The 27,999-nt window shown below is 41.1% G+C and overlaps 1 protein-coding gene across 10 annotated transcripts; it reads right to left on the reverse strand.

Annotated features, from left to right (window-relative positions):
- Nucleotides 1-251: 251 nt before the first annotated feature.
- On the reverse strand, nt 252-27,992 carry ROPN1 (rhophilin associated tail protein 1). Of its 10 annotated transcripts, none has more exons than XM_045037042.1 (8): nt 27,811-27,992; nt 21,435-21,555; nt 14,059-14,214; nt 12,177-12,304; nt 8,383-8,500; nt 6,920-7,081; nt 946-1,121; nt 252-455 (listed from the first exon to the last, which is right to left on the reverse strand). In XM_045037042.1, exons 4-8 carry the CDS (start codon nt 12,290-12,292, stop codon nt 389-391), a joined length of 639 nt encoding a protein of 212 aa, XP_044892977.1. In that variant the 5' UTR covers nt 12,293-12,304; nt 14,059-14,214; nt 21,435-21,555; nt 27,811-27,992; the 3' UTR covers nt 252-388. The 10 variants fall into 10 exon arrangements, with proteins under 10 accessions (XP_044892977.1, XP_044892976.1, XP_006936184.1 ...); XM_045037041.1 differs by having other exon boundaries at nt 27,768-27,992; XM_006936122.5 differs by lacking the exon at nt 14,059-14,214 and having other exon boundaries at nt 27,818-27,990.
- Nucleotides 27,993-27,999: the final 7 nt, after the last annotated feature.

Genomic DNA, 27,999 nt, shown 5'->3' on the forward strand with positions numbered 1-27,999 from the left:
TAAAAATGCGGGTTGACCATGTAAAAGATACTTATCTAAGTTATGCCTAATAGTCACAAAACATCAAAACTGTGTCTGGTTAACGTTCTACCTTTGAAAATCTGCCAGCCTGGCTTTGACTTGAGATACATTTTCTATCCACGCTTTGTTAGCCACTTTCGTTCAGTGTCCATATGGGAAGAATACTAATCTTCTGTTAATGTAGGTGTTTTGTTCCAACAATTTTACATCTTAATTCCACACATTTCTGGTTTCGCATGTTTGCTTAATTGTTTATTAGTGTGTACCAGTTGTACAAGAAAATTGACATTGGATGGCACGTGGGATTCAGTCATTCTGAAGCTCAATCATCTCTGTATCTTCCTTTAAAATTGCCAAAACTGTGCTTTTACTCCAGCCGAACCCTGGGGTTTTGGGTAAAGTCGTTGACCTTGATTAAACCATCAGGACCAATTCTGTTTGGGAAAAATATACATCTGGGGTTAGTTCGTTTAGCAATCAATCTTAAGAAAGACAATATATTAACTCTCTCACTCCAAGTGAATTCTGCTGTGGCTTCTGCCCTTATCACCCTCTTTTTCTCTGACCTCTTGGCCCCCTGCTCCTCCTCCTCCTCCACTCCTATCCTACTCCTCAAACCTGAGTGTGAGCCAGAATCATCTGGGGGGCTTGCTAAGACACAGATGCCTGGGCCCTGCCCCTGAGTTTGTAACTGGGTATTTTAGGCAACAGCCTGAGAAGTAGCATTTCCAACCCCTCACCAGAATCACTGTCCTATGCCATTCTTTTTGCCCTTTCCCCTTTGCTTTTGGGTCCTTATTTCTTGTTCTTCACAACATTTCTCTGTTCCCAGGGCAGTATAATGTAGTAACTTCCCTATATCTTGGCCTGCTATGTTTGTTTTATTGGTATTCTTTCCCCTTCAATGTGTAACAGTTTACTTACACTTCCTGTTCAATGTAGTTCAGCATTCGGCTGACATGTGAGGCAGAGATCTCCCCATCCACTTCGGCAATATATGTGTACAGAAACTGGAAGGTGCTAAATGGGATCCGGGGAGGTCCACAGTCATGGTCAGATGATAACACTTCGCACACTATCTTGAGAGTTTTGGCAATGGTCTATAAAGCCATAAGATAAAATGAGAAAAAAAGTCACTATTCCAAATTAAATTCCTAAGATGAGTTTAGAAGCCAGAAAGAAAACAAAAATATTGCTCTCATAAAATGAAATGGGAATGATGTAATACTCTGGAAAGCTTAAATATTTTTTACCCCCAAATGTCATTTAATTTGATCTAAAAAATATTGATATCCTGGGTGTCTTTCTTTTTTTCCTTTCCTTTCTTTGTTGGAGGGATACTCTCAAGGGACTAAGTTTATGAACTGCTCAATACTTTACGATATTTATTACTTTAATCAGAATAACCTCACAATTTTTATATTATAAAAAATTAAAATTATTCTTATTGCTTTCCAATCTTACCTCTAAAGAGCTGAGGTAATTAGTCTAGTTTATATGCTCCAGCAGTCTGTGGAACAATGCCACAGTAGGGGCAAGGAGGGAGGAGAAGGTGAGTCCCTGGGAAGATAGGAGTCCCGGATACAGGAAAAGTGACACTGAACATTAAAACCACTTCTTCTAAAACACGTAGATCCATCTAATCAGAACACCTAGTATTTTTTTTTTACATTTATTTATGTTTGAGAGAGAGAGACAGCGTGAGCAGGGGAGGGGGAGAGAGAGAGGGAGACACAGATTCTGAAGCAGGCTCCAGCCTCCAAGCTGTCAGCACAGAGCCCGATGCGGGGCTCAAACCATGAACTGTGAGATCATGACCTGAGCCGAAGTCGGATGCTCAACCGACTGAGCCACCCAGGTGCCCCAGAACACCTAGTATTTTTTTTTTTAATTTTTTTTTATTTTTTGAGAAAGAGTGAGAGAGTGTGCATGCATGCAAGCAGGGTAGGGACAGAAGGAGAGGAAGGGAGAGAATCCCAAGCAGGCTCCACGCTCTGCATGATGCCTGACACAGGGCTCGATCCCACAACCCTGGGATCATGACTGCACCATAATCAAGAGTCGAGCACTTAACTGACTGAGCCACCCAGGTGCCCCAAAACACCTAGTATTTTATATGACATAACATTCACCTTGTTGTTGCTGGGGAAAAATTAAGTAGATGATGGATTCCAGAGGGTTTATGGTACAGAAGCAAACACTGCTTACAATGAAACTTGAACATTTAAAAGATCATGTTCAGAACTGAGGTTTTACCTGTGTCTTTAAATAAACCTACTGTTTATATAAATTTCACAAGTGAAAAAGTTGTGAAATTATGGGATAAAGGAAAGAAGTGATTGGAAGAAAGGATTGTTTAGTTCTCAATTAGCAGAGATAGGTCAGCATATATGTCTTGATGGTTTACCAAAACAGATGATGTGCAGATTATCCTTAAACACCTTCCAGGGATCAGTGAAAAATGAGTCTGGAGTGGTGCACTGGGTGTGCCTGGGTGAAAGAAAAGGCAGCTGCACTATCTCCCCAAAGGCTGGCCAGCACAGTTCTTTCTTTGCAATTGCTATTAGCTGTTCTGTTCCCTTCCTCCCCCTGAATATAATGGAAGTCTCAATAATGGTTCTTTAACTGGTGTGTGTTACCCAGGGGTGTAAATGGGTATGTCAGGAGGTATATGAGGATGCTGAGTAAACTTGGCCATCTTCCTAAAAGTGACAAGTGATTTAAACATTTTTTGCATTAACTATTAATTTTAATTGATTGAATATTTACATTTTGTTTCTCTGCATTTACAAACATTGCCATTTTATGAAACAGAAGCATCAATGCACATGAATTTTAAAAGGATAAGCCACATTATGTCAAAGAAATTTTGGTTTGCAGTAGGCCATTTTCATTGACTCTCCCCTGCCCTCGGGAGTCCTCACCTGGAAATCCTGTGAAGTGCTGTATGTGGCAGAGGGCCAGGCACTTCCAGGAAGGAGGGTGAGAGGCAGGCAGACAAAAGGCTGGGTAAGAGGCTGTCAGGGAGAGGGAGGGGCATGTACGTGACATGACGTCAAAGGGGTTTGGGGACTCTATGATCTCCATTCAGGGCTCATCCTCTCTGCTTCTCTTTAAATAAAATAAAAAAAGAATCCCCTACTGCCTTTGTTCTGCAGACTCATCCAGCTGGGGGTGCTGTTAAGGGCTGAACTGTGTTCATCCAAAATTCATATATTGAAGCCCTAACCCCAGGACCTCAGAATGTGACTATATTTGGAGATGGGGCCTTTAAAGAGGTAATTAAGTTAAAATTAAGTCATCAGAGTGGGCCCTAACCCAATAGGACTGCTGTCCTTATAAGAAGAGGAGATTAGGACATAGAGACACCAGATATATGCATACCCAGAGGGACAGCCATATGAAGAAACAGAGAGACGAGGGCTATTTACAAGCCAAGGGGAGTGGCCTCAGACACCTTGATCTCAGACTTCCAGCCTCCAGGACTGTGAGACAATAAATTCCTGGTGCTTAAGCTGCCCAGTCTGTGGTACTTCGTTCTGGCAGCTCTACAAGCTAATGCAGGTGCTTTCTACTCTAAATAGTATCTTTTGCTGATCACTCAAACACAAACCTTTAAGCTCTATTGTCTTCATAAGATTTTAAAATATTTTAAAAGATTTAATACATGGATGAATGGGTAAAGAATTCTTTGGACAAGAGCTTTTTGGAAAACTTAAATAAATCTAACATAAACAGGGATCTGCCTTCTGTTGCACAAGATTTTTTTGGTCATGTGGGGCTCTACTTCATAAAGAGAGCCTTTATAAGCATCTTCTGAGACTCATTTTCAAACCCAGAGGTGAAAGGCTCAGAAAGTGAATCATTTGCTAACAAAATATGTCCTTCCTTCCAGTGAACACAATTACATGATCTTCCTTTTCTATAACCGGTCTCAGTGGAACAGGAGGTAATATATGCTAGTCTAACGGAAGGAGTGCTGAGAGAGAAGAGGAATACAAGTCTGCGTGCCACAGTCTTTTGAATCATGAGTGTAGAGCCAGAGAGCTCAAGAAAGTACCTGCTATCTAAAATTCCTGTCAGTAGACTGTAAGGAGGGAAGTGGTTTTTCTAAATGGCACCAAGATCATGGCTGGCTGGTGAATTGGCAAAGGAAGGAGGAAATTCCTGGGCTTGCCTCTAAGGATTTATGACTTAACTAGAATGCAAAGCCTCCACCAGACTGATGGCTCCTACCTCCACTTTTAAGTTCCTAGCAATAGTCCAGCATGAAAAAAATGGGTAAAATGGGCCTATTCCTGGATTCACAGAGCACCTTTTATTTACAGATTAGCCCTTTAGACTGACTTCACCTCTAGGTGTTCTATGATCTTGGGATGAGGAGGGGCACAGATACCTCAGGACCTCTCAGTGTTGGAGAAGCCCACTGTTATCCAAAGCCAGGCCTGAGGGTATCTCAGTGGAAGCAGAGAAGGGGGAATAGAATCACAGAATGTTAGAGATGAAAGAACTTCATGGAACATCTAATTCAACCTCCTCATTTTAGAGGGAGGTAGAAAGATACAATTCCCCTCATGGTTTCCCTCCCCAGCTTGGAGGCAGACATATCAAAGTAAACCTAAGCAGCTGCGCTGTGAGCTAAGCAGAGGGAGGAATGGAATTTAGCTTTCCATAGTTACTCTTGGTTCCTGTGAGGTATGTGGACAAGGAAAGGACTCACACACCTCACCAAGGGATGTGGGGACCCCTTTCTTTGGTGGCTTTGCAGTCCTGAAGTCACTCTTTCCCTATTATGCACTCTGCTGCCATCTTGAAGAGTGGGGTGGTGTGAAGAAATCTGAGAGGCTGGGCCTTTACCTCAAAGCTGTTTCAGTTACTGCATCAGACTAAAATTCCTGGACTAGATCGAATCTACTTATTTTCTTACTCAACCCTTTGTGGGTAGGGTAGACCAGGAAAATCAGAATTAACTACAGACAGGGGTTCCCGGGTGGCTCAGTTGGTTAAGCGGCCAACTCTTGGTTTTGGCTCAAGTCATGATCCCTCAGTTCATGAGATCCAGTCCCGAACTGGGCTGTACAGTGACAGTATGGGGCCTGCTTGGGTTTCTCTCTCTGCCTCTCCCCCCTCTCTGTCTCTCTCTCTCAAAATAAATAAACATTGAAAAAATAACAAACTACAGATAAAATACAGTATGTTCCCCTCTCCTCATCCCAAACACTTCTGCAAGTAGTATGAATACATTTGTGACCCTATGAGAATTTAATAAAATGTGTCAATTTTTAATTTTCCCTTCTGGATTTCCCCCAATCTTTGGGGCTATTTCCACAGAAGTGTGATAGTGATGACAGGCAAAACATCTACTCTGGCTGCATTTTCCTCTCCTCTTTGGAGGAGAGCAATTTATTCATTATATAATGTTATTATTAGGACAATGAGACAAAAAACCGTGAATGAATGGCCTCTCCTCACCTTGTCTCTGAAGAAACGGTTATAATGATGGGGCACCTAGGTTGCTCAGTCGGTTAAGTGTCCAACTTCAGGTCGTGATCTCGCAGTCTGTGAGCTTGAGCCCCGCGTCGGGCTCTGTGCTGACAGCTCAGAGCCTGGAGCCTGCTTCAGATTCTGTGTCTCCCTCTCTCTCTGACCCTCCCCCAGTCACACTGTGTCTCTCAGTCTCTCTCAAAAATATACATTAAAAAAAATTATAAAAAAGAAATGATTGTAATGAAAGTTGTAGGGGAAACCCATAGGAAAAGTTGAACTATGTAGTTATTTCTCGTAACTTTTGTCAGAAACAAAAATGTCAGATACATATCCCAAGCATATTCAAGAACAAAGAATAAGATGGTGTTTAGATTTGTTGACTGATTCAAACTACCTCTGTGTCCCATTTGCTTTTGGTGGAGGCAATGATTTTCTCATTAACTTTCAAACTTGCATGTATTCCAGGGATTTTTTAAAAACCATGTTTCTGATTCATTTTATTTATTTTTATTATTTTTTTTAACAGTTATTCTTTTTTGAGTGACAGAGATAGAGTGCAAATGGGGGAGGAGCAGAGAAGAAGGGAGACACAGAATCTGAAGCAGGCTCCAGGCTCTGAGCTGTCAGCACAGAGCCTGATGCAGGGCTGGAACACATGAACCATGAGATCATGACCTGAGCCAAAGTCAGACGCTTAACTGAGTGAGCCACCGAGGTGCCCCCAGATTCATTTTCATTTAAGCTATTATAACAGTGTTTAACAAGAGTGAGTCCACATCTGATACCTAAATATATATATATATATATATATATATATATATATATATATATGTATATACACATATATGAACTGTGTGCAGTATCTTTTTCTTTAAAACAGAAACATTCCTTTTCCAATTGTAAATCAAGTCAAATTTGGAAAAGGCATGAATTTGTATGAGCATCCTGCATCCATGATGATGTCAAGACTATAAGTCTGGAAATAGCCTCATATCTCCTTTCCTGCTCTCTCATCTCTGATTTTTATATACAGTTAAGCTTATCAAATAGTAGTTTCTATAAGGCTGTACATCTTTTTAAGTGTCTCTATTGGTATATCTTCTAGGTATCTGAAACCCAAGTATAAGCAAATCTACAGCTGGCTCTTGGTTATCTTTAGGAATATGGGTGGAGTGGTGAGAGGTTACCCCTCTCCCCAGGGTCTGATGACAGTTTTCCCCTCTCTCCTCCTTCCCCCTGCTTCTGGCTGATGAGCAGAGGAAAGACCTAACTCAGAGAGGAGGAGAAGTAGACAAAAGAGGCATACTCATCCTCAGCCCAGGAGACTGACCCTGTGTGCAGAGCCACTGCTCTTCCAGGCTCAGACAGAGCTTTTCCCGTAAGGAACAAAAAAGCAGTAAAGCTCACTTACAACTCCAAGAGAACTGCAAGCAAGGGCTAAAAACTTCAGCCACTCAATCTCCTCCGTGAAGCGGCCCACGTTCATCACACTGTTAAACAGATCTGTTGGGAGACTCAGCACCTTCCATATCTGGGCCAGCTCATCTACATGGATGATCAGTCTGCCAGCAACCTGCAGGCCAGGGCACGGACACAAGACAGAGAATGAGGGATAGGATGAGAGGATGCCCCGAGGGACAATGCACAGCAAAGCCCATGTTCTCCCAGCACACAGCAAAGGGTTTGGTAGGGGGTGGTGGTCAGGGGTGGACCCTGGCAGTTCTCTTTGTAGGGTAGAGAAACATTCAGTGGAGTGGAAAGCGTGCTGAGGTATAATTCAATCATTTTAACTCTAGATGTGAAAATCATAGGGAAATAATACACTTATTACATTTTCGTTTTTTTCTGATGCTTTTATTGTCTGCCGTTTCATCCCTAGTTTGTCTCTAGTTTGGCAGATAGGATAGACTGAAAATGAAACACCAAGGGGCAGAAGACTTGTCTGAGACCACTGATCAGTGAGGAAATAAAAACTAGATATTAAGTCTCTTGCTCCTAGGGTCTATGGACATCTTTGCACTAGACTTCCCATGCAACCCTCACACTTTCCCAAGAATATTATGGGGTCTGTGGTCTGGATGCCTAATATTACTTGGTCCCAGGCATGTCAGATCTCTGTCACATCTGTTGCATAAGGTGCTTGATGGTTAAGAGGAGGAAGGGAACAAATGGCCAGTTGTTGGCCAATGATGTAAGAAGGCTACAGATGCCCCAACAAAGTACTACTGCACCTTCCCTGCCCCTCTCACTCTAGTGAAATGCTAAGCCTCTGGGAGCAAGGCAGTTGGCTGTCAGTCCTGAATCACTGCAATCATCTCTGTCCTGGATTTTAAAGTGGAGTTTGGTGGTGCTCAACATTATTGCCTGAGAACTGGCCAAGCTGCAGCTTTGTCAAGTCAGACCTTCCTCATCCACTCACTGGGAAGTTCCCAGAATTATGTGGCTGTGAAGAGAGCCAGGATTTTCTCCAAAAGCTAGGTTATGTCTGCACCTGAGATAACTGGGGAACTAAATCACGCTCCTCTCCAAACTGTGACCGGCATCATATTATGATCTTGATGAGTAAGGCAGACATTGTCAAGGGACTCTGGATCTGCACTCCTCTGGGGTGAAGGGATTAGTATTGAATTGAGCCCCTGGACATTCTGCCAGCTTCAGGGAAACCTGGGATGACTCCACTGATAACTCAGCTTACGGTCTATTTCATTATCATTCCTATTTCCCCAAGAGAAGATTTACTTCCAAGGCATCTTTAGTGAATTTCATGATACTGAGTGGCCAGCTGGCTGGACAGAGGATGGTGAGCTTTTGTTTTTATCCACCTGGACTCAGCATTGCCCATCCTCCCCCTTGATGCTGGGGTGCAGCCCTTACCCGAGAATGCAGGATCTTCAGCAGCTCAGGTGTAAGCTCTGCCCAGTTAGACAAAGCCACTCGCTCAGACCGCTCTCTCGCTGGAGGAATCTCTCCACGAGACATAGCCCCAAAATAACTACAAGAAAAAAGATAGGTGGGTGGGGAGAACATCCTATATGCCAGTGGCCTCTGGCTGCTTTGAGAATCCCCTTCCCCTTTTCTTGAGGGGAGGGGATGGAGAAAGAGCATTTGTTAGGGGCTTCTATATGCCAGACACTTTGTTTCGTTACATCAATGTACAGGAAAAGCCTGAATATGTTACTTTCCCCTCAAGGTATAAAGAACACTTAGGGAGTAAAAAGATTTGCTTCTCTCTAAGGATGAGGAATGATCAATAAAAATTTTGGTATGGAATTCCCTGAAGCATCTTGAGCCTGGGTTTTTTCCCCAGTCACCCCTCCTAAGTGTTTTATATACACATGTGTGTGCGTGCACACACATATACATACACACACACACACACACACACACATATATAATAGGAGATATATATGTGTTCTATACAATAGATATGCATATAATATATATAATATATAACAGTAATTTGTTTCTCTCTCCTATCATATACATTACACATACTACATATAATTATATAATATATGATATGTATATACACATATGCACATATACATACATATGTACATAGACTATACGTATTATACACATTATATATATATGTATATATACCACCACACACACACACACATATATATATATATATATAATAGAGAGGAAAAGGTCACTGTTATTTTAAATCCACCTCTCTCTTTTATGGAGGAAGAATCCTAGTTACCTAGAGGACTGTCTTTCAAACATAAAATCTTTATTTTCAGTAAAATGGCTATTGACATACTAAAAGGTGATATTAGGTAGGGGTAGGGATATGCGCTCTTGGAAAAAAGCTGGAAGAGCACTAAAGTGACCTGTATAAGAAAGAGGAGGAGAGGAAGCCGCTCTAGGGGTGATCCAGGAAAGGTCTCCAGCTGGAGGTGGTGAGGCTTGGGCTTAAAGGAGGAAGGGAGAGAAGGTTGGCAGGGCACTAAGGGAGGCTCAGGTGAGAAGACAAGCCACAGAGGGTCGAGACCACCTTATGTGGGGTGTGTGAAGTAAAACTGTTCTCTACCTTCCCTCAAAAATTTTCATAAAAACTTGCCTGCTCATAGATGTTTTGTGGCGTGGACTTTGTTTTGATGCAAGGTGAAAAAAATGCTGAGTCCTATTTCAAAACTGGCTTCAGATAAAAAGGGCTGCCCGCAGCAGGCATGGACATAAGCAGTTGACACACGGGTCACCAATGCTGTCGGGAAGGGACTGTCTCCTTCAAAAGCCTTGTTAGTAATTATCCCTGGATCACATGCCTCTGCCTCTCTCTGGTTTAGTTTTCATGAATAAATATTTTCACTATTTTTTCCCCAAATCCGGGTAGTATAAAAAGAATGCAGAGGGAATTTTGTAGAAGCCCATTTTAGGGTCAAGCCATACAATGATGGGGATGAACCACTGCCTGTCCCTATGCCACAGACCAATGCAGAGCTAAAGCTACAAGGCCTAAAACAATACCTTCCAGGTACCCCTCAGACGTCAGCAGCAGAGAGGGCAGAAGAAATACTGTCTGGACGCCTTTTACAGTGTGCAGTGTTGGGGTACACGTGGGTTCAGACTGACAACAGGAGTGGACTAGAGAAACTTGGGTGGCATAAATGGGAGAGACAGAAACATGGCACCTCATTTGACAGAAGTGACTGTGCAGATAGAGAGTGAGACTCAGCAGCAGTGTCTTTGGACTTTCTGGCCAAGTTATTTAGAGAATGTGAAAATGAGGCTGTACTCCCGGATTTAGTACCCTGTGGGTCATTTAGCTTCATTTGCAACCAACAGTTGCAGGGTTATTCGCATCTATGACCAATTCGTGTGGTCACACATACCATGAGACAAGTCTATGTCCTGCTGATGTCCGGGAGATGATTTCTTCACTGAGAGCACCTATTTAGGGAGATGCTTGCTTGTGATGAATTAAGCACAAAATTAAGACATATTTTGTCTTGGAAATACTTTACGGGGTTCCTAAAGTGCCATGGGCTTGTAAGTCACATAAAACCATCTGATAAGTGCTTTTCAGGTCTGAATAGATGGAGAGTGCTCTCAGGTCACGCTCTCCTTTTTCACTGCAGTTAAACTACAAACTGATTCTTCACGGATACTTAAAAAATTTATAGCACACGATACAAAATGGGAGCAAGCTGGCTACAACAGTGGGATGTTTTCTCCCATAAATGTCAGGGACAATCGCAAGAAATGTCATTTTCCTTGTTACAAAGCAGCAGCATAATAAAATGGGGCTTTAAACTATTGTATGGTATAAAACAAAGTCTGTCTGAGTATGCCAAAAGAAATTAGTCTTCTGATGCCAAAGTTCAGTCTGAGAGAGAATATATAAAATTTAGAATGGAAAACGAAACAGTGTTCGTTACTAGCAAAGCAACCCCATTATGTTCCCTTTTACGAGCACCACTGGCTTATTTTCCTTCCATCTGTGAAAGCTTCATCCTGACCCAAACCCGGAGCGGGAGCGGGAGTGCACCGACTCAGAGACTGAGGCTCCGCTCAGATAACACTGTGCGCCTTCTCGAGGTGCCCACATCGTCCCACCTGCTCAGTACGCCTCATGCTGAAGACTTTCTCCCTTCCCCCAGCCGACCGGCGAGGCTCCACAAGCCTCTCTGACTCCCCTTTTCCCCCTGAAACGCTGCTGAGGAGGTCGGCATTAAGCAGTAAAACTAGCCTGAAAATGGTCCAGGAGGTCTGGTAAGCGCCCACCCCCTGCCTCAAGCCCCAGATCCCCAGTTTCGAGAGGGCATGTCTGTCTAAGAAGCAATTCCATAGCTGAGAGGCTTTCTGCGCAAAGCTGTTGCAATGCGGGCCAGCGGCTGGCTACCGCGGCGTGAGCTCCTTCCACCCAGCAGCCTCCGGGGGTCTCTCCCGAAAACGGGCCCTGAGCTAGAGGCACGGTGTTTTCAGCCAGGCCCGCGCTCCTCCGGCCCTCGGCACCCCGTTTTGCCTCCTTGCTCCTCAGTGCGGCGTGCACTGGGTGGACATCTTCATGTTGAGGGAACAAATTAGCTCCGAGAAACACTAAAGAAAATAACGATTTCCCCGAAGACAAGGTACAGAATGTCTGGCCGGGGCAAGAACGGGGCTGAACGGCCGCAGAGGAACGGGTCTCAAGAAAGCGCAACCGCAGAGGTGAACCAGCGTGGACTGAGCGCGCGCTGCCCGGCCCGCGGCCACATCGCCTCGCTCCCCGAGGCGCGTTGCTGCTCTCTAGTGGTGAGACCAGAGACCCGGCCCTGGTTTAGACCAGGGACTGACTGCAGGCGCGGCTGCTGCCGGGCTCCAGGCGCCTGTGTCCTCTGGGACGGGGGAGGGGTGCAGGGACCGCCCTGGGACGTGTGCCGCCGAGCTGTGGGACTCCACTCCTGCTGATCGCCCCAGGACACTTGGCCGAGTGCTCTGGCGGCCTGTCGCTCAGTCTGGGTCGCTTAGGGGAGGGCAACCCACCCTGGCCCGGTGTGTTTTCTTGCGGTGTGGATTTTAAAGCATCAAAGCAATTCGAGAGCTGAACATCACAAAGATTATGTTAATCAGTCCTGATTCCCAGTCTGCAGTCCTGACACCTTCCTCAGTTTGCCGGACGACCACCCCTCCTCCACCTCCAATGGGAACCTGGGGCTGAGGTGAGAAGGAGTACGTACTCAGCCGCCCACTGGATGAGATCCTGTGGCTGGGTCCGAATGGCGGCTTTGGTGAATTGCTTCAGCAATTCCGGCAGCTCCGGGGGGATGCATATTTGCTTATCTGTCTGAGGCATTGATTGGTTGACCTAATGGCAGGGGAAAGATAAATAAATTAATTGAGAATCTTTGAATCATAAAATGACAGCAATCCTGGACCAGAGGTCACCCAGCTTCTGTTTGATCTTCTCCATCCTGGGGAGATCATTACCCCACAAGGTATTTACATTCCATTGTTACACAACTCCGAAGTTAGAAAATGGGTTACTAACCGCTGCTTTGTGTTATTGTAAATAATTACGTCCTCTACTTAAAAACCGCACAATTCGTCTTCACTTAAAAAGTAAAGATCAGCAAGAAGTAAGCAAAAATATCCCCTAATGATGTCACCCCAAAATATTGGACATCTTCCAGAATGTTTTCAATATAAATACATGTATGTTTGTATAAATAAAAATGGGGTCGTGCACAATAGCATATCATGAACATCTTCCATGTCACACACACACAACTCTTATGGCAGGATAAGTTGTAGCAAAATTTACTCTGTGAATATTATTTGATACTAGGCTATTTCCAAATAAAAATAATCATTAAACAGCTCTCTGGTGAACATCTCTCCCTACATCTGCATGTATTTATCTTTTCTAATTGTAAAAGACAAAACTTGTACATTTCATTCAAAAAGTTCCAGGACAAATTGAAACAAAACATAAAAATCCATAGATGGTACACAAACAGCAGATTAAAAGATTTTGTCTGCTGTTAGCAGAGAAAAAGAGACAAGATAATCCAAAAAGTCCCACATTGGGTGCCTGGCTGGCTCAGTTGGAGGAACTTGCAACTCATGATCTCAGGGCGGTGAGTTTGAGCCCCACGTTAGGTGTAAAGATTACTTACATAAATAAACCTTTAAAAAGAAAAAGCAAAACAAAGCCCCCCGCCCCTTCAAAACACATACATGTTGGACAAATCCCAGAAAACACACCTTTCAGATTGCCTTGCTGACATGGAAGAAAGTGAGGGATATCCTTAAGTGCCAAATAAAATGAGTAAAGCAGAAACCAAACTGGTAAGCAAATGAAGAAGGTAAGATGCAAATGTAGATGCCCAAAACTTGAAACTCTCAGACAAATGACCAGGCAAGTTGCAAACAAATCAGGTCTTAGGCCCACAAAAAGTGAACAACTGAACCAAAGGACTCTCTTACGTCCACCCCACAAACCTGATACCCTCCCAAGTTCACACACCCTCAACATAAACGGTGGAAATACTCTGCCGGCTGGCAGGGGGGGGAAAACACTGAAATGTGTCTCCATTGTTACTTCTTGTTGGGGGCAAGCTAGTCTCCCACCAGTTTGTTGCCACAAACTAGGTCTTAGTGTAATAGGTCAACTTATAAGATAGCAGAAAGCTTATTGTATATAAGTTCGGCTTAACCTCACCTTTCATGAATAATTGAGATAAAAGCTTATGTAGTTCCCTATTAGGGTTATCGGAAATTACTAACCACCCTATCTCACTTCTGTAACTTCACCGGCTTGCTAAATAGATAACTTAGGTTGCAGAATGCTCCCCCACCCCTTCTACCAAGATCTGGCCTAGGCAAGACCAACATGTAAAAAGTCACGAACTCACTACCCCACAGTATTTTAGGTGTCTAACTATGATTGGTCATTTTAAACCCTCTTAGGACAAAGAACTTAAATTGATAGGTTCTCGCCAAAACTAATGTCTGTGTGTCACAATATAATTGGTTACCATGAAATGTTGTAAATTGTAATTGGTTAGCTAAATAATGACGTATTCTGACTTGCTAAAATACATATAAGCTCACTGCTACCTTTGTTCAGGGCCATTCTCTGCACTTTTCTCCTTGAGATCAGGAGATCAGGTTTGGCCCGGCTGTGAATAAAATCTTGCCTCACTTCTATTCAGCGTCTGGTGGTGTTTTTCGACAGCGCCCTGTTTCATTAGTTGTAGATTTATACCTCTGACCCTGTTGGGAAGTCCCAAGACAAGAAAGTAAAGTGGCCTCAGGTTGGTGGTACTCCATTATCATTCACTGTATGTTCTTTTATTTGGAAGAGTAGAAAGATTTGATTAATTTTAGACTTTGTAAAAACTCAAGTATGCATAGCAACATTTCAAGAGTAATTACTATGAAAATAATATAAACACCAAACTAGTAGAAAGGAGAAAAGGAATTAAAAACAATAGCAACAATGGGGCGCCTGGGTGGCTTAGTAGGTTGAGCATCAGACTTCGGCTCAGGTCATGACCTCACAGTTTGTGAGTTCCAGCCCCGCATCAGGCTCTGCACTGACAGTTCAGAGCCTGGAGCCTGCTTCGGATTCTGTGTCTCCCTCTCTCTCTGCTCCTCCCCCACTTGTACTCTGTCTCTGTCTGTCTCTCTCTCAAGAATAAATAAATATTAAAAAAAAAAACAATAGCAACAAAACAACTTGATCAACCCACAAGAAGCCGAGAAAGGAGTGGGGAAAGCATAGGAAAAATGGGTAAACAACATGATAGAAAAGAACCCATATACAGTATATCCATAATCAAAACAAAAAGAAATGGTCTTAAGTGTGGCCATTAAAATTATCAGACCAGATTTTTCAAAAATCCAAATTTGGGCACATCTGAAAAGACATAAGGACACAAAACAACTGAAGGTGAGAGGCTACATGGATAAATAGGCAAATAAAACCAAAAGAAATGTTCATACCAGACAGGAAACTTAAAGGCAAAATGCATTATTAGGAACAAGGAGGGTCAGCTCATAATGATAAAAGCTTCAATTCATTGAGAAGATGGCACAGTTCTCAGTGAGTATGCTACAAATACCATCAGGGGTGAATGCTGGATGGAAAGGAAATCTGTTGTTTAGGGTTACATATATATGTCATAATATTACAACAAATAGCAAGGGATGACAAACACAGATTCCCACTTTGAGTTTCCTCTTTTGGGGAGGGAGAGAAGGTCGTCAGGGAGATGCAACAGAGATACCAACACCATTAGTGATAGTCTATATTTTAAATTGGATGGTGGCTGCATAGATGTTTGTTTCATTAGCTTTAATCCTATATTTATGTCATGCATTTTATTTTATATGTATGAAATATTTCGTAATTTAAATTTGTAATTTAATGTAATTTAATGTAAATGTAATTTAAACATTACATTTGTTTCTGATAACTTTTCAATCCATTTTGTCTAGGAAAGGGCAGTGCCTTATTTTCTCATATTGTCTGAATATATGTATAAAATTGTGGTTAAGCACACATGACAAAATTTACCACTGTAACCATTTTTGAGCGTATGGTTCAGAGGCATGAAATGCATTCACACTGTTGTGCAACCATCACCACCATCCATCTCCAGGATTTTTTCATCTTCCAAAACTTAAAACTCTGTACCCATTATACAATAATTCTCCATTTCCCTCTCCCCTTAACACCTGGCAACCACCATTCTGCTTTCTTTATTTATGAATTTGACTACCCTAGGTACTTCATATAAGTAGAATCACACAATATTTGTTCTTTTGTATTTGGCTTGTTTCACTTAGCATAATGTCCTCAAGTTTCATCCATGTTGTAGAGTGTTAATATTCCATTGTGCGTGTGTGTGTGTGTGTGTGTGTGTGTTCAACCTGTTGTTGAACATTTGGGTTGTTTTTGTCTTTTGGCTATTGTGAGTAATGCTGTGATGAACTAGGTATACAAACACCTGTTCAAGTCCCTTCTTTCAATTCTTTTGGTATATACCCAGAAGTGGGGTCGCTGGATCAGATGGAAATTCAATTTTTGATTTTCTCAGGCAGTACCATACTGTTCCTTCAAAGAGGCTGTACTTTTGCCTATTTGTATTTATTTTGACAGTATATTTTAGTTGTGCAATTGTTTGATTTCTATTCTAAAGGTTAAAATGGCATCAAGTAAATGAAAAGATGGTCGAACCCTAATTAACCAGGCTTCCATGATAACAGTAAGAATGACAGCCCTTGGTCATTACAGAGTAAATTTAAGCAAAGCCTTTACCCCATTGCCTCTTCTAAGAATATTCCGAGATCTCTCTCCATTTTTGTCCAATCTCTAGTGAGTTCTCCATATCTACAGTCTTTTCGGAATGCTTACTCCTTTTATAACCTCTTGAAATTCTTTCTGCTCTCACCACCCCATTTTTCCCTTAAAAGTCATCAATTATACCTATTAACTTCTGGTCTATGCCAGATACTATGTTAAGTATTCTGTATACATATTCTCACTTAATCCTCAAAATATCCCTATGAGGTAGATTATATTATCACCATTCCACAGATGATGAAACTAAGGAGAAATAAAACTTTTGAAAGGACATGTAGCTCTTAAGAGACAGAAGCAGGATTTGAACACACACAGTCTGATGTGGGAGATGCCTGTTAAACATGACTGTCCTTTCCTTCTTGAGGTTTTCTCTTCCTTTGATGGCGTATACCATTCTTGTCTTTCTATTTTTGTCAGCACTCCTCCTCTGTCACCATAACTTTTTTCCTCCTTCCTGGTGACAGACGAGTTTTCAATCTTCCCAAAACTCAGTCTTCAGCACCCTGAGCTCCTGTCTTTCTGTCCTTCTTGAAGAGCTCACATCCTCTCATGGCTCCATCTACCACAAAATGGCATTGATTATACTTGTCTGTCCATCCCTGACCTCACTTCCTACTATCTCCAGGACACATCTCTACTAAAATTCACTCTCCATCTCCCAACTAAGTCCCATTCCTAAATTCATTTCTGAACATCATGCCACTATTTTCTCAGTCATTTGACCTCCAAGCCCTGGGGAGAAGCTTCATCAACCCACAAGAAGGCAAGAATGGAATGGAGAAAGCATAGGAAAAATGGATAAAGGATAAACGACATGATAGCAAAGAATCCATATACAGTATATCCGTAATCACAATAAAAAGAAATGGTCTTAAGTGTAGCCATTAAAATACAGAAATTATCAGACCAGATTTTTCAAAAATCTCTCACTAAATCCCATTGATGCTTCCTCTGAAATATGTCTCCAAATCTTCCCTTCCTCTCTATTTCTACTCCTTTTATTCTGGTTCAGCCCCTCACCACCCGCTGTGCACTTCCTAACTGGCATCCCTGTCTCAGGTCATTCTCTGGTCTAGTCTGTGTGTCCAGCATGTCCACATCTATATTCTACGCTGCTGTTAATAGGTCAGAGAGCCCTGCTCACAAAATGGCAATCATATCCTGACTTTCAAGGTTCTCTATGATTTATACACAATTTTAAACTAGAATTTTTCTACTAATGTTTACCAACACAAATTTCCAACACGTAGTCTACTCTGGCATATTTCCAAGAGATTATATATCTGAAGGTTAGCACTTGTTCATCCATTGTTAGTAGAACTCTATCTTGCTTTTCTATTTTCCTCAGTATTTTGCTAATTCTGGCTGGCTTACTTGAAGTGCTCTCTTTTTTTCCATCTATTCAAACTCTACACACCCCTAAGTTTCATCTTGCGTCCTACTATGCCATAGGCCTTCCTAGAAAACTTGAGAATCATCAGATAGTATTGTAATACACATTTTACCATTTCACCCCATTCTATCTTTTACAGGTCTCTATAGCTGAGTTTTCCACAAGTGGCCAAAGCAGAATGGGCTACAGGTGTCTCCAGGAGAGATCGATGGTTGTAAACTTTTTATAGTGATACAAAATTTACAACCATTTTACAACCATTCACCTACTTATAACGGTTGAAATTATATGTGGATACTGTTTGGCTCTGTCAGTAAACTTCCATATTCCAGTAACTATTGTTTTTGTGCTTAAGGTTTTATGTGCAGCACCTGCCAGAGGAGATGATTGTATAGGGTTTTCCACTTTAACCATCATGTTAGAACCATCTCCATAAGTCTGATAAACATTGCTTAATTGTAATGTATTTGTTATTAGTGATAATCATTTGTGCATATGTTTCAAATACTTAGGTCTTCCTTTGATTTAATTTGCTCTTATTTTTCACATTTTTTTCCCCAACAAAGAAGGCACAAATGCCTCATCATTATCATCATCACTTACTCATTTTTTGAAATTTTGACTTGATTTGTATAGTTATTTATTCTTGGCTTTTGATGTAAAATATTCAAAATCTGATAATGAAATTTTATAATGACATTTGTTATAGAAATAAAAAGCAATATTTCTAAAAACAAATAATAATGGAAAATAATTGGTTTAGTTGAGGGGTTTGAACCTTTTTAATATCTTACAAAAAATAGTTTTCAAACTATTTTAACTCCATTTGATTATAAGTAATCGTTTATATTTTTAGAAATCTAACACTCTGATTATTAAACAATAGTATTTTCAAAATTCCCACTTATCAAATGCTCAGTTTTCAAAAATTTTGTGATTTATTTAAAAATACTTATAAGAAAATGGACCTTATTTTCTTTACAAATTGATTTGTTATGGTCAAAAGACTTGTAGTCGCCTTAATACTTGAAATATATTTTTTATTTTCCTACCATAAAGTAAAATCTAAAATTAAATATGAATCATTTTTATTTATACCTATTACTATTTTTTTTTTTATTTTAGAGAGAGAGAGCATGAGCAGGGGAGAGGGGCAGAGGAAGAGAGAGAGACTCTTAAGCTGGCTCCACACCCAGTGCAGAGCCCAACACGGGGCTGGATTCCACGACACTGGGATCATGACCTGAGCCAAAATCAAGAGTGTGATGCGCTACTGACTGAGCCACTCAGGAGCCCCTAATATCTACTATTTTTAGTGTTATTTAAAATTTAGATTTGTTTTACCCTGATCATTTTTTGTCTATCTAAGTATCTTATTTTCATGGAAAATTATCAAATGAAGAAAATGGTGCCAGACAAATTATGCCAGGGACTTAGCAGAAAATACATTACACAGACAATTTCTTAAGAGACCAATTCTTAAAGTCTCTGGTCTCAGGACCCCTTAAAAGTTACTGAGGACCCCAAAGAGCTTTTGTTAATATGGGTTTTATCTATCAATATTTATCATTTTAGAAATTAAAACAAAAAATTTAAATATTAGTTTTAAAATAAAAATAAACCCTTTACATATCAACATAAGTAACATTTTAATGAAAAATAACTATACCTTCCACAAACAAAAAACCCCATAGTGAGAAGAGTGGCATTGTTTTACATTTTTTGCAAATCTCTTCATGTCTGGCTTAATGGACGATAGCCAGATTCTCATATCTGCTTTGTACTCAATCTGTTATAGTATCACACATCATGTAGCTTCTGGAAAACACTGTACGCTCTTAAGAAAAAGAGTGAAGAAAGCATATCGTGTATTAATATTATTACAAAAAGTTTTAATTTCATGGACTCCTACTCCCCAAAGTCTCCAGGCTCCTCTGAAGTCCCTGAAATCACACTCCGAAAACCACTATTTTTAGGAAACTTTACAGCAGTATTTACAATAGTAGTTTACATCAGATTGGATCCAAGATGCTAAGTAAAAGGTCCCCTAATTAAGAAATAAAGCCAACATGTCTCTCATAGTTGTAGAATTACTCATTTTACCAACCTGCCTGGGAAATGACCACATGTTTGGGATCAAACGAAGCCAAGGAAAGATATAAATGCTATTCTGGAATAATACTATTAGAAGATTCATTGATGACATTCTGTACAAGACAAATGAATCAAAGCATTTCCTTGCAGAGTGGTGAATCTGCAGTTGTTAAGTAACTGCATTCAGTTAATAGCACTAGTTAGAATCCCTGGAGAGGAATGCTTGGAAAAGTATTGTTTTGCCAAAAAGTACCAAAACTACTCAGGGCGATGTACATGGAGTAGTAACTAAGTACTTTAAAACAAATCAGATGTTCTAGATTATGCAAGCACAGCCGTTCCTATACCGGTGGGAAATCTGTGATGACAGGAAGGTGGGAAGGCTTTACACTCTATCTGCTCTCCATGTTCTCCGTGCCTGTGATGCAAGTAAGACATTATTTTGTTCACAATGAGCTCTTGTCTATACTTCCCCTGTAAATGTGAATTCCACATTAAAGTATGTTACTAATATAAAATCCAAGCCATTCTGGTTCCGTCTGTTTTCAGCTTATGTGAAGAAACTGCTGTTTCCTACCAAGGTAACTATCAAAGGAAAAGCTTTTTCTCTGGAGATTAGGAGCTAAAAGAAAAATTGGAAAAAAAAAAAAAAAGTCAATGATCTTTGCTGCAGAGTTGTTGAAGAGAGATTATTGTCTTCAGAAAACTGACCTGCTTGACATTTTTGAGCACCAGAATGAATTTAATCAAAATCTCAAGGAGTGTCTGAAAATAAGTATACTAACAATCCTTGCAGATTGAAAGGAAATGTGAAGTTACATGATACTGATACTCTAGCTTCAATCCTAAGGAGATTAGCAGCAAAACACATTATTTGGAAATACATGATATGAAAAAGTTCAAGTGCATTAGAAATCTATTCATGTTATCATGAGAATTTCAATGAAAAAAAGAAAGAAGCTAAACGATCCAGGTTCTGGTTAAGAGAAAGGAGTTTCTGTCAACTGCAGAAAAATCAATAAATACCCTTCTACTATTTGCTAAAAGCCATATGTGAGGCAAACTTTTCCACTGATGTTAACTGTAAGAATTCGAAGAAAACATCATTAAAAGATTTTTGTCAGGAACCTCATGTATTCATTTCAACACAAAACTTGATATAAAGCAAACTCATGATAAGAAAACAAACTTGACTTCTCTATATAAAGTTTTCAAATGTTTATTTGGGAGTTTTATTCAAATTAAACAGTTATATCTTTACTGTTACTTTGTATTTTACTTTTTATTATAGTCATGTAATAAAAATGCACTGAATTTTTGTATAAGCTCCATAAAAACTTCCCAGTACCCTCCAGTTTACCTCAGTGTGTGCCTTCCATTTATTTCTTTGTGTGCCGTCACTTGAAAAAGGTTGAGGAAGTGCAAGCACTTCTGTAGAAAAACTTTTAAGTTTTCTTTCAATGTTTAAGTTTCAATGTTTTAAGATTATGTGTTACAGAAGAAATTCTGGTAACTATTGCGATTGATTTCTAGTAAACCCTGAGATTTCTATAACTTAAAAAGAATGTCCATTAGAAAACAAACTGTAAAAATAGTGGTTGTTAAAGGAAAAATTAGCTTCTAGTTTAAAATACTCACCTAGAGTATTAGAAGCCAGCAAGAAAGTTTGGGACAAATTAGCAAAGTGGATAGATTTCTTTTGATTGCAGGGAAATAGAATTCACAGAATATTCCATGGGCCAAAGACACCTGGGACTTTCTAAAGAAAACAGGAGCCAAGGGAAGAAAGTAGGAACATCTGGTTAATCACTGGCAGAACCTCTCTTACTGAGGAAGCATTCTAAAGCAGTGTAACCTTACACTAGTTTTATAAATAGGAGCTGGGATTCCCTCATGAGAATTGACGTTGCTTGCTGGGTTGTTAGAGGAGGGGTCTTTAAGATTTCTGACACTTATAAAACACCATAGCACGAACAAGTTTTAAGATGGCCATGTGATTCTAAGATTGAGATCAGCTGAGTGCATTTGAAAGAACAGAAAAGTTCTAATCTATTACTAATCTATTCTTATTTTATAAAGCAGTAACAGCATAATAATCTTTACAATATCAGCGAGTGCATTACACTCCAACCATGCCTCACTTCTACTCTGGAACTGCTTCACTCCTGCTTCCACCTTGCTTGATTTGTGCGTTCTCCATCACTATAATTCTATTTTTTGTTTAATTTCCAGTGGACGACTTTCCCTTCAAGGCTGCATCCCACCCAACTATTACTGTCCCTACTCTCAGTACATGAAGTCATTACCTACCTGAGTGAGATGTCAGAATGAATTCACACAGCCATCCTTTGCCTACCTCAGTGTATCTAAACACATTTTCATGCTTCTTTGCATACCCAGTACTTTTTAAATTATATACCAGACATGTAAAAACTAAAGTTTCTAGTCTGTTGTGCCACTGGTGTTTGACTAACAAAAGCCTTGTCAGTTTCACTTTCCCCCCAGATAGTCTCTCTGCAAAGGGTCAAGCACAATCCTCAGTCCACAGCCAGAGTTGGCAAATAGCTCCAGGGGAAAAAATGGCTTGTGATCTTCAGCTCACCTTGGAAGGGCTCCACACCCTCCTGGAATTTTAATCAATCTAGTCCTCATTGCTTCTAAAGCCCTCTGCTGTCTTTACAATGTTTTCAAAACTATTTTCTCTAGATTTTTTAAAGATGTCGCAGCTGGAATCTTGAGCTGCTGCACCCTCCTGTATTCTAGCTGGAGGTCAGGCTGATTTTTGTGGCTGCAACCAGAGCTCTACCCCAATGCTTCCCAAATCTCCAATTGTAGACTCTCAACCATGCTGCAGTCCTATCTACCAGCTACCCTTTCCTATCAGTTCCTCTTTCCCATAAAAGCACCTGAAACATACTTCTTTTACTTTCTCAGTTGCCTTGTCTAATACATCATGACCATTTAAAAAAAATGTTTATTTATTTTTTTTTTTAATTTTTTTTTCAACGTTTTTTATTTATTTTTGGGATAGAGAGAGACAGAGCATGAATGGGGGAGGGGCAGAGAGAGAGGGAGACACAGAATCGGAAGCAGGCTCCAGGCTCCGAGCCATCAGCCCAGAGCCTGATGCGGGGCTCGAAGTCACGGACCGTGAGATCGTGACCTGGCTGAAGTCGGATGCTTAACCGACTGCGCCACCCAGGCGCCCCAAAAAATGTTTATTTTTGAGAGAGAAAGAGGGAGAGAACTAGTGGGGGAGGGGCAGAGAGGCAGGGGACAACAGAGAATCCGAAGGAGGCTCGTGCTGTCAGTGCAGAGCCTTACATGGGGCTCTAACTCAGGAACCATGAGATCATGACCTAAGCTGAAGTCAGACGCTTAACCAACTAAACCACCCAGGTGCCCCCATTATGGCCATTTTTGATTTATCCTCCTTCTCTTTCATTCCCTACTTCAGTCCCTGATGAGTTTTAGAAAACTGTCAAGAAAACAAAAAGGAGCACCTTTAAAAAAAAGGAAGGAGTTCAATTTGACTTACACTAATTTCTGTTTACAGATGAGAGAACTGACATACAAAAAGGTGGAGTGCATTGGCGCAAGGTGACAGTTTTATGTTGGAGCTGAAGCAAGAATCTGGGGTTATGTCACTGCTCTTTCCATACTATACTCCCTCCCTCTCTCTAAATAACACACTTACACATTATGGATTTTCTCTAGGACAAACCTAGTCTCAAATATTATGTCCTGCTGTCCCCCTAAATCACTGAAATATCCAAGATATTCCCATTTGTATCATGAAAAGTACATTTTTAGAACGTTGAAGTGGAACAAAAATTATTTGTCAGAGTATGTCCTAATTTTTTTGTCCTGGTGATATGGTAATTGTCTAACTACATTACACCCAGTTGCAAAGAATGAAAGGATGCCCAGCATAAGAAGGGCCTAAGAGCAGTCATTGCTCATTCATGATCTCATTTAATCTTTACAACACCCTATTTGTAGGTAATTTCTAATATTATAATCATTTTCCCAATGGCAGGAAACTCAGGCTTAGTTTTCCCACATAAAATGTCTTAACCACTCATCACATCACTCTCAAAAATCTTTAGTGGATCTTCATGTCTTTTCTTGTCAAAATGATGCCATGTCTGACTTCCAAGTTCTCCACAATTCAACTTATTCATATTAATTAGCTTTGCCTCTCCAACTTTATTTCACAGAAATCTGAATCTTTTTCCATCCTGGGCTTGATCCACGGTCAAGCCAATTTAGCATTTGGATGCCAACAGCAATATTGCTAAGAGCTGTCCTACCCGACCTTGTCCTTTTTTTTGAGCAGTAGTTTTTGGCTTTGTTATCAGCAAATTTATCAAAATTGCTTATATATCATGCTAATACTACCTCTTGGAAGTTATGAGTTCCACATATTTATCATTTAACAGGTGAACAGGTATCTCTTTTGATTTATCTTAAACTAGCCATGCTAATATTCTAAATCCCTCAGGTTCATATCACGGTCCACAAGCTCAGGACACCCTTTACAGACTGCTACATTAACTGTGCTCTCTAAAGTTGCATGACATGTCTTCTAATTTGGGGATCAGTGTACAAAACTGGGGTCACTTTAACACCGTCTGTCATAAGTTTATCAGCCTTCATTTTTTCAGAATGAAGTTGTCAGAATACCCCCAACATCACATTCATACTTTTCCTTGTCTTCCCTACCTCCCATTTCATTATAGCATTACTATGATTTAGAAACTCAAAATATGTGATAGCTCTGAGGGAATGCACCACAGTTTTCCATATAAGATAGGGATCTATTTTTTTTCTGTTTCTTTTGTTATTCATGATGATGTTCAACATTGCACTTGTCTTTTCCAACAGAAAAACACTGTCCTTCACAGCAGGGTGAGGTATAACACCCACAGAGCAGAGAAAGCTCTAGTGAAGAGGCATTCTTGGCTATTAGACAGGAGACCAGGATTCTTGTCCTAGGCCTGTATTTGACTGATTATGTGATCCTGAGCTAATAATCCAATAAAACTTTATGGATCAGGACTAGTGCTGAATACTGCGATACAGAAATAAATGGGTCATACACCCTGCCCTCAGAGAGCTCATGGGTAGTAGAAGAGATTGATAGGAAAATAAGTGACTAAAATAGGGTATGATAAGTGTTAAAAAGTCTGCACTAGATATAGGAAAACAGAATCTTCTAGGTAAGACATCTAACATTTACAGGTAGGAGAAAGTCATCAGAAAATTCTTCCCAAAGAGTGATGGTATTTGAACAGAGACTTCGGAAGCCTGGTTTGTTCATTGTTGTATTGTCAATTCCCACAATAGTGCCAGGTATAGATACTCAGTAAGCATCTATTTACTGATAAGAGCAAGGAAGGATTTTTTTTTTTTTTTTAATGGCTAGGACTCCTTAGACAAAGGTATGGAAGTATCAGAGAATGTAGTGAATTAAGGGAACTGTGAGTAATTATGGAGGATTAGGGTGGGCAGAGGTGGAGTGGTTGGGTCTAGGCCTGGAACTATAGACCAAGTACAGAATATAAAAGGCCTGGTAAGCTTTGCTAAGGCTTTAGAACTTTATCTTGAAGGCAATAGAGAGACACTAGAGGATTTAAGCACTAGGGTCACACAATCAGATTTGGGTGTTAGTTTGATATGCCTCTTACCAATTTATTGCCTCTCAGCTCCAAATTCACCCTGCATTGCCTTCTCAGCAAAAATTGAACCAGGTTCTTTACATATTTCTCCTTTGTTATCTGCCATGTCAAACTCTGTTGGTAGAGTTTGACACTGGAGGGATACTGGAGGAAGAAAGGGTTTCTCTTGCAGGTTCCATATGCTCCACTTGCTAGGCATCAGGAGCACGAAGTTTCTCCAGTGATGCAATCCTGTAGTGCACAGCTTCTCCAGCCTCTGGTTCCTACAGGATGTGATCTCATGCATGTCTGACTGCCACAATGCATGGCAGCTAGCAGGGCCCAATGCCTAGCAGCTTCCCCTGGCACCTCTCTTGGGAAGCTTTGTAGTAGAGTGCTCCCACTAAGTTTGGGCAGAGAACAATATTCACCCATGGTCATATTCTTTTCGTAAATGACTTCTTCAGTGTCCTAGACTGTGGATTTTTGCCTGCCTGGCACCTCAGCAATTTTTCTACCATTCAGTGAGTTGTGGCCACACTCTCTTTGACAAGCTCTTGGGAGGTCAGCTCTTTCTTGGGCAATCTATCTCGAGGGTAGTGGTTGCTCCTTACATTTGTGATTACTGTGTACTTCAGATCTCTCCTTACATCTTAACTAGCCAATCTTCCATTAGTCCAATCCCATTATAGCTAAAAACTCTTAATGTTGAACGCTGTTAAATTTGTATATGATTTCTTACTCTTTCTTGGACTCTGAAACACATATTGAAGGATCAACAGCTGTGTAGATGGGCTGAAGGAAGTGGAGTGAAGCTCCAGGCAGGGAGGTTGGTTAAAAGAATATGGTGGCACATTTAGCAACAACTCTTGAGAGCATCATTGCCTTTTAGCAGTTACAATGGGGAGGGATAAGAGAGGCAGAAGTAAAGGACTTGGGAACCAGTGTAGGAGGAGGAGGAGAGAAGAGTATAGGGTGACCCCACTTTTCAAGTGTGCGTGACTGGGTAGATGGTAGTAGAAATGGAGCGCACTGAAGGAGGGGCAGGTCAAATTCTCCTTCCATGTTTCATTTGACTCTCAGGAGTTCCATGTACTTTTGAGCCACAGAGACTTAGAATCATAGTCTCCTCAGGTTGAAGAGGCACCAAAGCCCAACTTTTCTGCCTTTGAGCAATAGAGACCATTTGTTCACATCAGATAAGTGAGGAAAGGTCCATTCTATCTTAATGTTCCATGATTCTAACGTTTTACAAAGTTCTTTTCCACTCCTGAAGCTCTCAGTATGGTAGACCTTCCTCAATTATTTATTCCAGGCCCCACAACTCTAAAATTCAATGGGTTTCCTTTTTTTCTGAAGCATACATGCCACCCGGTGTGGAATGGCAGGTCAACACATATGTGCTGGGTGCTGAAGAATATAGGACTTATCAAACGTGGAATATAGATTTGTTTCTGGAATTCCTCATTTGGTTTTATTGGTGTGGGCTAAGTAGAGCTTCAGTTCTATTAACGAAAGGCCACAGTTACGTGAATGAAAGGCTCCAGACACCAGAATCTCAGAGGCAATTTCTCCGAACAGCTCTTGGAAACAAGGACCAGGCAATCGTATACACTAGTCAGGGTTTGGAATAGAAGGTAGTGGGTTTGGGACACATGGTTCCCCTTGCTCGGAATTAACTCCTCACTTTTTCACAGGTTCTTAGATCTCAGGTCAGTTCCATTACACCTTCTCAGAGCACCACTTACCTGCCTCTCTCCTGGGCAGCACTTGTCCCAGCTCTCATTACATTATTTGTGCGATTTTTAATGAACACCTGCCACCCCCATTAGACTGTATACTTGAAGGTAGGGACAGTTTCTGCTCACTATAGGAATAGCCTAGCCTAGAATATAGTCACTGATCAATAGACATTAGGAAAATGAATGATTGATAGCAGTTTTTATAGTGCTACTCATGTCCACTAATCCTCATGACAATCCCCCCACAGGTAGGAAAAAAAAAAGTGGTTTGGCTAGTCAGTAGGGGTCTCTGATCCTAGATTCCGTTCGGTTTTCAAATCACCATCGTCTGTGTAAGAAATCATAAAATAGTAGCCCTGGGTACAAAATATACACGTAGCTTGGGTACAGAGCAGTAATCTCCCAAGATCATATTCTCTTAAAGATCACAGCCCCCTCCTCTTGCTCGGTGAACAAGGAGGGATTCAGAATCCAGGTGAGCCCAAGGGCAGGACTCTTCCCTCAGACCCGCACAGCCCTCGGGGCGCTTGGGGCACTTCCCTCCCTCTTCTTCCCCTAGGGGTTGCTACCTGAGGCTAGTTCTCAAACAGGCTGTCGGGGACAAGGCCTCACCTCGCACCTGGCCTCAGGCGGAAGGAGATGTGAGGACAGATGGAGTCCCACACACCCTGGGCGGGGGCTGGGGAAAGCCGCAGAACTTGGGCGGGGAAAGGCGGTACCAGCTTGGGCCTCAAGGGACAGGAGAGGTGGGGCGGGACCAGGCTTTGTTAGCGCTTCGCCTTCCCCTGGCAACCCCGACGC

This window comes from Felis catus, chromosome C2, assembly GCF_018350175.1.
Source record: "Felis catus isolate Fca126 chromosome C2, F.catus_Fca126_mat1.0, whole genome shotgun sequence".
Taxonomy (NCBI): Eukaryota; Metazoa; Chordata; class Mammalia; order Carnivora; family Felidae; genus Felis; species Felis catus.

Coding starts and splice junctions, on each gene's coding strand:
- ROPN1 (XM_006936124.5), bottom strand. CDS start 12,292: ATGCCTCAGACAGATAAGCAAATATGCATCCCCCCGGAGCTGCCGGAA. Junction 1,122..6,919: donor CTTGCAGTTCTCTTGGAGTT/GTAAGTGAGCTT, acceptor ATGGCTTTATAG/ACCATTGCCAAAACTCTCAA. Junction 456..945: donor AACTACATTGAACAGGAAGT/GTAAGTAAACTG, acceptor TTTCCCAAACAG/AATTGGTCCTGATGGTTTAA.